Source organism: Tinamus guttatus, unplaced genomic scaffold, assembly GCF_059628265.1.
Source record: "Tinamus guttatus ecotype Peru unplaced genomic scaffold, ASM5962826v1 Tinamus_guttatus_pri_ptg000548l, whole genome shotgun sequence".
NCBI lineage: Eukaryota > Metazoa > Chordata > Aves > Tinamiformes > Tinamidae > Tinamus > Tinamus guttatus.
Genome location: NW_028289082.1, coordinates 1,658,308 through 1,670,862, shown reverse-complemented (window position 1 = coordinate 1,670,862; position 12,555 = coordinate 1,658,308). Strand labels below are relative to the sequence as shown.

At 46.2% G+C, this 12,555-nt stretch overlaps 1 protein-coding gene across 1 annotated transcript in view; it reads right to left on the bottom strand.

Moving 5' to 3' along the window:
- Nucleotides 1–12,555, bottom strand: part of ELP3 (elongator acetyltransferase complex subunit 3) — a 76,985-nt gene that overhangs the window by 49,737 nt on the left and 14,693 nt on the right. The window contains exon 8 of the mRNA XM_088534348.1: nucleotides 588–749. Within this exon, the coding sequence (XP_088390474.1) occupies nucleotides 588–749 (162 nt within the window). The remainder of the gene's footprint in view (nucleotides 1–587; nucleotides 750–12,555) is intronic.

The following is a 12,555-nucleotide window of genomic DNA, read 5'->3' as shown; positions in this document are numbered from 1 at the left end:
CTGCGTCCAAGCGGGTTTGAAGATCTCCAGAGAAGGAGACTCCACAACCTCTCTGGGCAGCCTGTTCCAGTGCTCTGGCTCCCTCACTGGCAAGAAATTTTTCCTTAAGTTCCTGGGGAACTTTTGGAGCTTCAGTTTGTGGCCGTTTCCTCTAGTTCTGTCAGCGGCCACCAGTAAAGAGAGGCCAGCACCATCCTCCTCACTGCCTCCCTTGAGGTACTTCTAGACACTGCTCAGGTCCCCTCTCAGCCTTCTCTTCTCCAGCTGAACAGGCCCAGCTCCCTCAGCCTCTCCTCATAGGGCAGATGTTCCAGGCCCCTGATCATCCTTGTAGCCCTGCGCTGGACTCTCTCCAAAAAGCACACCACAAAGTCACGGTCTACCCGATACCACAACATCGTCCACGAAGTCTTCACACTTTATTACTTCTCTTCTTAACAGACATACGGCCACGCGAGTGAGGAAACAAGCTAAATGGTCAAAACTAAATGCGTGTTCAAACGAGCAGGTCAGACACTGCTCTTTGGAGCACTCAAATGAACCAGCGAGCAGCTGCGCTCGGCTTCACGTGGAAGGGCTGTCCTTACCGGTTGGTGTCCCGGGCCACGTCCTCGTAGACGCTCTGCACGCCGATCTCCAGCCTGGTGCAGCCGTAGGACAGCATGTCACTGAGGTGCCGCTTCAGGCAGTAATCCGGTCTGGTCTCTATCGTTATCCCAATGCATTTCGTGAGGCTGCGCTCCGAGTACCTGCAAGGAATTGAGGCTGTTAAAATCAGGATGGTCTCGCAGGTGACCTCGGTTTCCAAAAGCTTTCAGGGGAGGGTTGCTCCCAATCGCCGCCACAGGTAGAATCCAGGTAAAAATCCCAAAGATGGAAGATGCAACTGACAACACTCGTACAACACAGGGAGGAAACAACATGAGGGAGGAAACAAGGGAATTCTGGCCTTTGCTTTGGAGAAGCAGAGTACAGGAGCTTACAAGGGGGGCTCTTTTGTTTTATTCAGCTATTTTCAAACAGCACTGGTTAGGAACAGGCTCTCAGAGCAGGTCGAGCCTGCAGTCCTTGTCACCTGGAAACATGGCCTGAGCAAAAGGGAACACCAGAGCGGGCGACGAGAAACTGTGCTCGGCTTCAGGGCTGCGCTGCAGAACGGGCCGACCACGTCCAGCCGCTCGGTTCTCAGCCCAGAGAGGGTTTTGTACCATCAGGTCCTCTTCCTTTGCGTCCCCAAGGTGCAGAGGGGAAACTGCAGACCTCGGGACAAGATTCGGAGCTACCTGACTCGTTGTGATAAGAAAACACCCACGAAGGGGACAGAAAAGCTCTACCCTTGCGACCGACTCGCATGCGCTCAACTTCATTGACGTCTAACACCAAAAAAGCTCCTTGTTAACCTTTTTGTCCCTCCATCCCATTTACCACTGGATGTCTGACTGAGATTAATTGTTCCAGCTAATCTAAAAACCTCCTTTTGGGGACAAACAGTAAATTATTGATCAATGAGAGGGTAAAACAAAAAGCAATTCAAAGCAGCCTTGAACCAAGGATCACAAAAGGAAAGCGTAAATCAACGCAAACTCCAACACCATCAGTGGGGATAATATTCGTTTCTGTATGGAAATGGCTTCACTCGGACCCCCAAAATAGCCACCTCTCCTGGTGAATGTGGACGTTGTGTAACAGGCAACTGCGGCGCAGAAGAGATTTACGGAAGGAGGAAGGAAGCTTCTCTTGAAGCCACCTGAAACGGCAGAGATAACGTGGGTAATTCCCAAAGCAGGATGTGAGCAGGATTAACAGCTCCTCTCCAAGGAGGACGTTGGCCTCTTTAGTGACCCCAGATGATGAAGACCCCCATGTTAAATGTGGTCAGAAAGAGGACGCCTTGAGTAAGAGACGAGCTGTGCCGATACCTGAAAGAACAGTGCATGCCAAAAGCATTAGGGTGACTAATTTCAGCACTTTATTAGATGTTCTCTAAAGGTTCCTCATCTGACTTCCAGCCCAGCCCAACTGGAAACTTCCCAACCAAAAACCAAGCTCCAGAATTAACTTCTTCTCTTTTTTAAGCAGTAGAGGTACAAACAAGTAGATTCAACTTCGCAAACAAAAACACTAGATCCATTCAAACTCTTCCAACCTAAAATGCATTTAGCTTAAGATATTTTGGGGAAGGCTATAATGGCTGTCAAAATATGCATATTGGGGAGAAAAAATAAATAAAAAGCATACATAAAACATTAAAACATTTCAGAGTTTGTGGCTCACTGATCTGACAGACGAACGGAGCAGTTGTTTATCGTGTCAGGGAAAACATTGCCAACATGTGACTCATTAACATGGGGCTAGGAAGGGCTGTCTTCTTCTGCAAGAATTAGAGAGGGAAACCTTTGCTATGGAAAAAATAAAGCCACCGGATAATTCATCCGTGGTGCCGGAGGGGACGTGCTCATATGAAGGAATAACCACCTGCAATCGGAGTAGAAATACAGAAGGGAGACCAAAATAATTATTTTTCCCCCCCCCCAGAGGAAATTTATGGCCAACTTATGGAAAAGCTGAATATAATGAACACCAATGTACCCTGAACTGTAACATCTATTAAAGGGATCAATAGGATTTCAGATTGAAGGGCTGATGCTGATCACAACTTGTGCTTCATGTTTAACGCCTCGGAGAGGGTAGAGAAGAATTGTGCTAAGCAAATAAAAAATATATATACAAATCTGCCATCTATCTTTAAGATGAACGGCTCAATCAGAGTTCTTCTGTTTAATAAAAGCTACACCTTGCTTTTAAATAATTAAAAAAGGAAAGGAGGGTGGGACAACCAACCTCCTATTGCAAACGGCTTTGGTAACACACCTCTATTATTCCCCAAATAAAGAGAAATTGGGCTTTTCTCCCTTCTCCTGACTTGCCAACTTTAATACATCTTGGGTATTTGAGCATTTTTCCTCTTCGCAGAAAAGGCGCTTTTATTTCATTTGAAACCTAATACTAAAACCAGGCAAAGGCACAAACCCTGAAATTATAAAACAGCAGAAGCCAAACACAGAACAGTAGAGCTGGACATCAATTAAAAGTTTTCCCAGATTATATAAACCAGGATTTTATGAAAGGAGCTGTACTTACTATTACTACGCAGCACAAACTTTCATTACACAACTAATTTGGGGGACAGAGGGTTAGTTTTAAGGTTTTTTTCTTTCTCATCTTGGTGTTCCACATCTAGCTTCATCATTTCCCTATCATTGTCAGCACCTCCTTCACTCACCAGGACTTTCTAGAAAGTTCAAGGTTGAGGAAAAGCTCAGAGACCTGAAAAAGGCAGGAAATACTTTTTGAAATGTTATCTCCTAAACACTGGTTTCGCATCAAGACACACACTGAGTTTATTTATTTTTTGTGCAGAAAGCTTCTTGGAGCTTTCTTTTGCTTTTTTGATGTTTGAAATCTGATCTCATTTTACAGCTCCCCAGTCAATAGTGCATTGGCTTTTTCAAGACTGACTCTGCCAAATATCTACTTGAATTTCCCACTTTTCATCAAAAGTCTTCCCACTGGAAACATGGTGGTTTCCCATATCTCTTAGCTGAGATCAAACCCATAATCTACCACGTTAAAAAACAACTAAAAAAGTCAGTGAATTAAGAGAAATTTAAGCTTTCCAAGTTCTCCATCCATGGAGATATCAACAGCCATCTGGGGTCCTCGTCCCAGGCTTTGACCTCCTTCACTGCAAAGATTTTTTCCTTGCGCCTACCTCCTTGCACCTCTCCTCCTCTCACTGGGCACCTCACAGAAGATCCTGGCTCCACCTCCTCCATAACCCCCTGGTGGGGGTAGTTGAAGACAGCAATGAGATTTCTCCTTAACCACCTCTCCTCCAGACTGAACCTGTTTGTTTTCTGTCACCTGAATTTGAGGTGCTCCAGTCTCTAATTATCTCAGCAGCTTCACGGAATCCCAGAACGGTTGAGGTTGGAGGGGACCTCTAGGGATCACCCAGGGCAACCCCTGCTCCAGCAGGGACACCCAGAGCACGGGACACAGGGGGCATCCAGGTGGGTTGGACATCTCCAGGGAAGGAGCCTCCACAGCCTCTCTGGGCAGCCTGTGCCAGGGCTCTGGCACCCTCATATGAAGGTTCTTCTGCTCTTCTGTCTAGGCTTTGAGCCATCGACTGCCTCCTCTTAACACTTGACAGGTCAGAGGGTTTTTCTCCCACCTTGTCATCCGCTCGCCCAGTCCATTCCTCCCTAACTCAGTTACAAACATGTTATGGGAGACATTTTAGAAAATCTTGCTACAGCCAAGGTGAACGTCCGCTGTTTTTCCCTCACTCCACAGAATGAGTCATCGATCTCACCAGAGAAGGCAAGCAGGTCGCTCAGGCACATTCTGACCTTGATGAGCCTGTGCTGAAGCTTCCTGGCCACCCTCCTGTGCGTGGAAGCAGCTTCCAGCACACGCTCCATGAGGTTCCTGAGGTCCCAAATCCCCTTCACACACTGCTCAAGATGGGCCTGACACTTACTGTTCTTCAGGCACTGGGGACCTCTTTGTCACCTCCTTTCAAGGCGAACACAGAGCAGCTTCACGATGACCTTCAAGACCATTTAGCCCAGCTGGGCTCCTCCGTCCTGCCCAGGGCAGCATCCCATGGGATCCCACCTCTCCATTTCCTGGAAAAGCTGCAGGCTGCTCTCCTGGATTCTGAGGATCCTTCCTCCTGCTCCCTGCTTTCCTCATGGCCCTCTGCCATCCCCCAGTTACTGCAGCTGGGATCACAGCCCTGAACACGGTCCTGACACCTCTTTGCCAGCAGCAGGTCTCGCAAAGCCCCTCTCCCAACTAGGAGCTGGATGAGCCACTTCAGGAGACCTCTGCACCACACTCCAGAAATCTCCCAAATTACTCATGCTCCACCATGATGCTCTCCTCCAGGCATCAAACTAAGCTCAAGAAGATCTATATGTAGTTCCGTAAGCGCCTATCCTCTAATCTTGATATTTTTATGTCTTTTCTCAGCACATCTCTAGTTTTTAAGCATTCTGCTTGTTGTCTTTAATACCAAAAACAGCCCCAGAGCTTTGCAGAAACACCAGTGCTAAATCCAGATGGAATATGATTTGCCTATTCCTATCCAATTTTCCACTATTTATACAGTCAAGGGTAATTTGGCTGCTGAATCATACAGAAAGCTCATGATAAATGTGACTTAACTCCTAAATGTCTTCTAGATACTTCACTGCTTCTCAGAATAGAAACCTGCACCATTCCTAGAAAAACAGCTTTACATTTTACCATAATCAAGTGCACAGCTTGCTTGTATACAGCTCACTATAGGGTACAGATTTATTCCGTATTTGCCCATCTCCAGTACTGATAGCATCTGCCAGCGCTCAGAAATTACTATTTTAACACAAGTATTAAACACAGGGCCCAAAGGCAAAACCAACAGAATCCTATTAGGAACCGTTCAGGTCACTCACAGTCATTTTCTGTTACGCCTGTTTTGACCAGCAACGCAACGGGTGACACGTTCTGGCCTCTTTCTTAAAAGCCAAAATATGTTACTAAGCTTAAGCATATTAGACCTTTCACTTGTCCAAAAATCCCTGTAACCTCACTGTCAGGATGCAGTAGTTTTGCATGAAAATGGAGATGGTGAATTTGCTTTTTTTAAAAAGACTGCCTTCGGGATAATCAGAGGCAAGAGGTTAAGACAACCCTGATGATGAACACAGCAAAATACTATTAGAAGACCCAAAGAAGCAAAAGAAAGAAAGCCCTGAGAATATGATGAACTCAACCAGTTGAAAACTACATCTACTCTGTCAAATTCACCAAATTTCCAGGTGGAACATCAGAATTTTGCCTGCAAAATTCTTCTGGGAGCTGGAAACAGAAGTGGCTTTTACCTTCTCGAGCAGCAAGCATGTAACATTATTTCCCCTACTTCTTATTCTCAGAATAATCTTATTTGCTATTTGTAATAGTGTGAACGAACCTGAAGTGAAATTAATAAAAAAATCCATCACGCTCCAAGAAAAATAAGAAGTCGAGACAAGTGGATAGCACAGGATGGCAGTGGGGCAGTATTAGTAAGCGTGACCACAGGTGTGAATTGTGTAAATAAAATAAATGCTAAGCACCATGAAGGAATGCAATGAGATACACAAACCTTAAGATTTGCATAGACAGACCGAGGATAAAGTCACTTTTTCTCAGCATGATTATAGTACCCCATTTGCTTTACATTGATTTTTATGGCTATGAGGAAGGATTAATGGGGAGGATTAATAACTTTAATCATTTGAGAATATTTGAATATTCAGAAAAAAATGGTACATCAAGCAGAAAAGCTGCACAAGTCAAAATCTGTCTCTTAAACTGCCCCTTTTTTTAGATCAAAAACCATTACCTACCTCTCCAGCAAGCACGGCACTTTGATACAGGGTCTCAGGGTACTTTCTCATTTAGAGAAAAACCAGATGGCCCAGGCCTGGCACAAAACAACTCATTAACAAAGCCTCTGCTCACTCTCAATTAAACTTTGGTCTAGAGACAAAAAAATAGAAGAGTCATTAGCTAAGAGACCCGAACATCAAAGCAGCAATTAGCTACAACTCGTAACCCAGGAGCATCCAAACTCCCTGGTTAGGGATGCTAGAAAGACCTGCCCTGTCCCAGGAAGCTCAGGAAGGATAAACTGCAGGGATGCAGCGTGTTAACGAGGCCTTGAATTATCCATCTGCTTTACAAGAGCTTCAGAATAGCAGAGCACAGAAAGAGGAAGGAAAAAGAGAGAAAAAGATCAGAAAAAGGCATGAGGAGAAGCAGCAGCTCAGAAGCAACGTCAAGGGGAAGCAGTCGCCAAGAGCAAGAAGTTTGCAGGTGTTCCTGCCTATATAGGAAGGAGGGAAGGATCCAGGACAGCTCATCCAACCCCACGCCCACAGGTGGGAAGAGTGGGTGAATTATGGGGCTGTTTGTGTTACTTGAGCAGTGTTTGCTGCTAATGGGATTACTCCAAAGCAGTAGCTTCCACAAACCAGGGCTCTCCATACTGTTCCAGTAATGCCAAAGGGACCCAGAAGTCATAAAATCAATCTGGAGGAAAAGCATTTCAGAGGGAACATTGCAATCAGTGGGCACTGATTGCAGCTCGGCTGGGAAGGGCAAGGGAAAAGGGCCCGCATTGCTGTCACCTTCCCCCAAATGATCCTCAGGAAAAAAAGCAGGCAAAAAAACTCCTTTAAAAGGTGTTTATAGCCTGCTGGAAAAAGGGAAATTTTCCTAGGCTGGGTGGGAAAATCGAGAGTTTCCATTAGGGACCAAAGAAGTCCTGAGCAGAAGGTTCTTGGCCTTATGACAGGGCAAGGTGCTTCACTCTGCAAGCAGCAGTGGTTGCAAACAGGCATCACCTCAATATCCTGAAAACCCATTGCTGCCTTATCACAACGCCAGTGTTTGTACCACAACTAGCAATAATTAATTCAGTATCGACGATTTCTTGCTAGGGAAGAAGACGGGTGGCATCTTACTCATCAGGCACTTCAGAAGTCGCAGTTCGGATCGTTGCCCTGAGCAGGTATTTCCAGAAGCTGGAACCGCAGTGGTTGGGCTTGAGGCTGCTCCCTGCTGAGGACAACATCTCAGGGCTTGCTTTGTCACCAGGAGCAGGACCAAACGCTGGGTCTTTTTAACAGCAGCAGCTTCCCAGGTTTAGTGTTCAAATATTGAAAAAAATATATATATGGTACCTTAAAATACAATAATTTGTCGCCTAAAATATAACGTTCAAATTTTGATAAAGTAACAGTATTTATACCACCCACTAACAGATTAGCAAGAACGAATTTGTTTTCTTCTTTTTTTCCCCCAAAATGCAACCAACAGGTTAAGTCATACATAATTAGGCTCCCTCCTGCTACTTGGTTTTCGAAATCCAAGATAGGATCTATGTTGTATCCATTCTTAAGCAAAAAAAAAATAGAAAAAACACCCTAGAACTTGGCCTTTTTCTGCCTTTTTAATTTGTTTACCGCATTTGTGGCTGCAATGAACAGCTCTCTCATCTTGAAAACCCTCTGAAGACAGAGCGCAGCACGAGCAGAAGCGGCACCGCTACGTTAACACACTCCAGGCCTAATCAAAAGCGGGCTATTTCCATGGACTAATTAAACTCTAGCTCTAACGACGAGGAGGTAATGATGTCGCCTATAAAGGGAAGAGGGGGGCGGCGGGTTTGTTTTTGTAGCATCACTCACAGCTTTCACGGAGCATCATCCTGAGGACGTAAAGGGCTTCGGGGCGAGGAGGCTGGAGCCGTGTCCGACCTCTCCGGGAGCCGCTGCTCTCTTCCCAATCGGGGCTAAAACACGCAGAGTCGTGTCAAAACCCATCCTCGTCGCCTGCTCCCAAAGGATACGTGAGCTGCAAGGCTTTTCTTAGCTCCGGAGGTGAGGAAAGGCCAGTGAGCAGAAAACCCTGACAAGACCTTCCACCATTACAGGCTTTTTTTAGGAGTCCTCATCCATCAAGTTCAAGGAAAGAGCAATAGAGCTGCTGTTTTTCCAGCAACAAATCGTAAGCAAGCTGCAACTGAAAATGCCACTAGGTATAAGCATATGCTAAAGTGAAATATTCCAAGCATAACATAAAAACAGCAATGAAAAGATAAAACCCACAAATAGCAAGGCTCTAATAGGAGCCATGCAACCCTTTTCTGCCTGCCTCTGTCAAAACTAAAGGTATAGAGGGAAAAAGGAGAAAAAAAACCAACAAAGCAAGGCTTGCACGGGGAGGAAACTGCTCATCTCCTCCTCCTTTATGCTGCTTTTTGCCCTTTGCCTCCTTGTCCTAGGGAGCAGGGCTGCAGCACAGTGACTGCAGGTGCAGAGACCAGAGCACGAGCACCAGGGCAGGCCTGCAAGGATATTTTTCTCTACAGCCTCTGGCAGTTTCCTCTGCAGAGGCTTCCCAAACCAGAGGTGATGGCTTTTGTAGCAGGAGATACCTTTAGTACTTAGCAGTCCATGTTTCAAGGCTGTGCTATGTGAAAAGGTGCTGCCTTTGTCCTTAATTCATATTTCTTCCAAGCCCCTAGTTCTTGGGCTATGAGAGATCACCTTTTCTGTGCTACTGAGGATTTTACAGGTCTCTTCTATACCACAATCAAGTATTTCTTGCCCTGAAGGGTCTTAGTTACTTAATTGACCCTTACATGCATGCTGTTCTGTAGATCAGGCTATGCTTATTGCACTTCTCCGTGTTTTCCCCTGGATTCATCGTATTTTTTTTTTTAAAAAGGGAGATCCAAACACGGCTCAATCTGTGGAAACACCATGGAATTAGACAGTAGCAACAATATATTGCTCTCTCTTCCTTTCATTATAATTATTCACACTGTGTTGCTCTTTCAACCAAAAGTGACTATCAAGCCAGTGCTTCTTGTCGTTGCTTATTAGAACCTCAAAATCTTGTTTTTGGGTGGCATGACCCAAGTTGGAGCCCACTGCTCTCTAAGTACAAGAGGGTGAATTATTCTTGTTCTTATATATATTGCTTCACATCTATCTCCACTGATTTCCACCTGCCCCTCCATCACCCGCTCACACTCAGCAGGGCAAGGTCTTCTACAGCTCTCCACAGGCAGCTCGTTGTGGTTAATAATTTATTTTGATCAATTTTTTCTTTTCTGCTATCTTTTCCCCAAGGATTATATAATGAATAAGAAAAAGATTGGATTAAGGCCACTTGTTAAGTGTCCCTTCTGTGGATTCCAGTACATTTTTAATTTCTTTTAGTTAAATTCCACACTTACTGAGTATTTACTATCAGCTCTTCCCATTGGACAGGTTTTTACATGCATTTCTCTTCTCCTCCACGTGTGCAGAAGCAGGTCCAATATCCCCTGAGCAGTAAGTGATGCCAGGACAGCAGCACTGAAGTGCAAGCAGCCTGCAAGCCACCACCTACAGTGAAGTAAGACTGTCCTAAAACCTGCCTGGGGACATGCCCAAGATTTGCCCTTGGTTTCTCCTCTTCGCTGCACAGTCGTGTCCAGGGGAACCCTGAAAGAATAATTCACTTGTCTGATACCAAATCAATATGATCTATGGTGGAGTTTTAATTATTTAGATAATTAATCTTTATCATGGAATAGTCAATATATAGTTACAGACACAGGATAACAAGAGATCGGGGAGAAAAATGCTTAAATCCAGAAGTATGAAAATGAGAGGAAGCATCCTTTAGATATATATTTAATAATCCCAGATTATTAAATCTCCTCTTCGATGTAATAATCTAACTTGAAGCTGAAGCTCTCCTTGCTGCAGTTGATGTGAGACACTGCACCAGGTGCAGTTTATACATATCAAAAAAAAAAAAAACATTCACGTTTCTGTTTGGATATTGAGTCACCGTGGCCTAGGGAAAGTTGCATATTCTTAGTAACAAAGATTATGATGGAGGAAAATAACCACTTGCAGCATTGCAGAGCTGCTCATAGAGGAGGACTAAACACGCTAAAATCTGCTGTTGCATAAAGGGAGGGTCCAGGAAAGGGCTCGTTTTGGCGTTTCCACGTCTACCTTCCCAAAGGAATTCGTTTTGTTCCCATCTGACACTTTCAGAAACACATTTGGCCTGAGGAAGGAAAACAGTTTGATTGCTGCTTGGAGGAAACGAAGAAATTGTATCAATAAAATTATAAACGGAGCCAATAAAGCGCAGTCATCAGCCAAAACTGCCAGCAAGGAGCTGTGGTTTAGCTAATCCTGTTCTCTCGCTAAAGCAGCTCTCACCTGTAACGCAGCACTGGGATCTTGCTCAACTAAGTTCTGCAGAGCATAAAAACACACGTTTGCTTTTTCCACACAGCTAGAGCTCCATGTCCATGAGATTTGGTGCAAAGGCCCCCGAGACCTGTTGGTGCCGTTTCACTGCTTTGGTTTTTCCATCCTCCGCAGCTCTACGGCAGCACGTGATGCTCCAGCCACGGATATTTCTTCCAGCACTGTCCCATTAAAATACTTTATGCTGCTGCAACAGTTAAAACCCACAGGCTCCCTGGGCATGAAATCCCTCGTGACTCCAGGGAGGATGTGCCAGTCCCAAAGAAAGCTCCCTTGGCTACTTCCCTGCCAAGGGAACACCTGGATTTTGAGTGTGGAATGTTTTCCTGATGGGCTGCTGCTCCCTTCCTGGCACCTGGACAGCTCACAGGAATGCACTCTGGATAAACACAGCAGCAAAGAGGTAGAAGAGAAAACGAGGAAAAGACTTCAATGGAGAGGTGAAGCCAGTGACCACTTACGTTACAGGAGAAGTGGGGAAAAGCAAAGACTGGAAAGGAGCATGGGACAGAAACCCACGCTGGAAGAAATGGGAATGTCTGACATACCCAAAGATGCACAACGGGCAATCAGACATCAAAGCCCAAGCACAAAAGCCTGGATGGGCACCGAGGCTGCGGGCGCAGGACGCAGCTCCGGGCTGCGTCGCACCCAGGCTCCGCTGCCAAGGGCGCCCGGGCCACCGGAGCCCGCGGTGACTCAATGGGCCGTGGGCGGCCGCGGCGGCACGAGCTGAGTCACGAGTTGGCAGCAGCTCGGACGGCTGCGAGGGGAGCCCAGCACCCAGCTCGCGGGCAGCCCCACGGCTGAACCCGCAGGAACTTCCAGGGACAAACAGAACCTGCTTACACACAAGGCCCCAAGGCCCTTCCACTCAGTGTAGAAACCCAACTGTTTTTAAAAAATAATATATAGTCAAAGCATAAAGAGAAGACACTGGAATTAAGGCTGTACAGGCGGCTGTAATGCTGTCAGTGTGTGACTTGGGAGCATTTGGCTTTGCAGCATCCCAGGACGCGCAGCTGCAACAAACTCCAGGGCAGACTCGCTGCAAAAGCAAACAGCCTTGGCACTGTGCAGTTCTCAGTCTCAGGAACACCACTTTTTGACACCTTTTCTGAAAAATAAGAACATTAAACCTGCTGGTTTTAGCTTTTGCACTGCCCTGCCATTTCACTAGGAAATGACTTTTCTTCTGAGTGAATTGAGTGCTGCCGAAAGGCAACAGCTCTCAGCTTGCACCATCAACGAGGCAAGCGCAGCTGAGGGAACTGCAAGTGGCATTGTGTTCTTTTACCAGCGCATTTTAATTTGGGCTGGGAAGTAGCCTGTGCTGCACGAGGCCGAGCAGGAGCTCTGTGGGGCCCTGGGGATGGGGCTGCTTCCACCGCACGCTCCAGGCACAGCCCTCTGCCCGCAGCGAGGAAACTGCTGGAGGCCACTGATGTCTCCAGCGCTGCGGCCTGGCCGAGCTGCAAAACAGCTCCTCATATCGGAGCTGTGATTCTGTAAAATCTAATTCTGTGATCTTCTGCACACCTGGAAAACAGGGAATGCAACTCGGTAACACCCGTGTAATGCACGGGAAGGTGTCATGCTCTGGGGTTTCCTTGGGCCTCCCTGTTTCAGGCAGGCTGCGCTTCCTCTTCATGGCACTATCCTGGGGTCAGCAGCACAA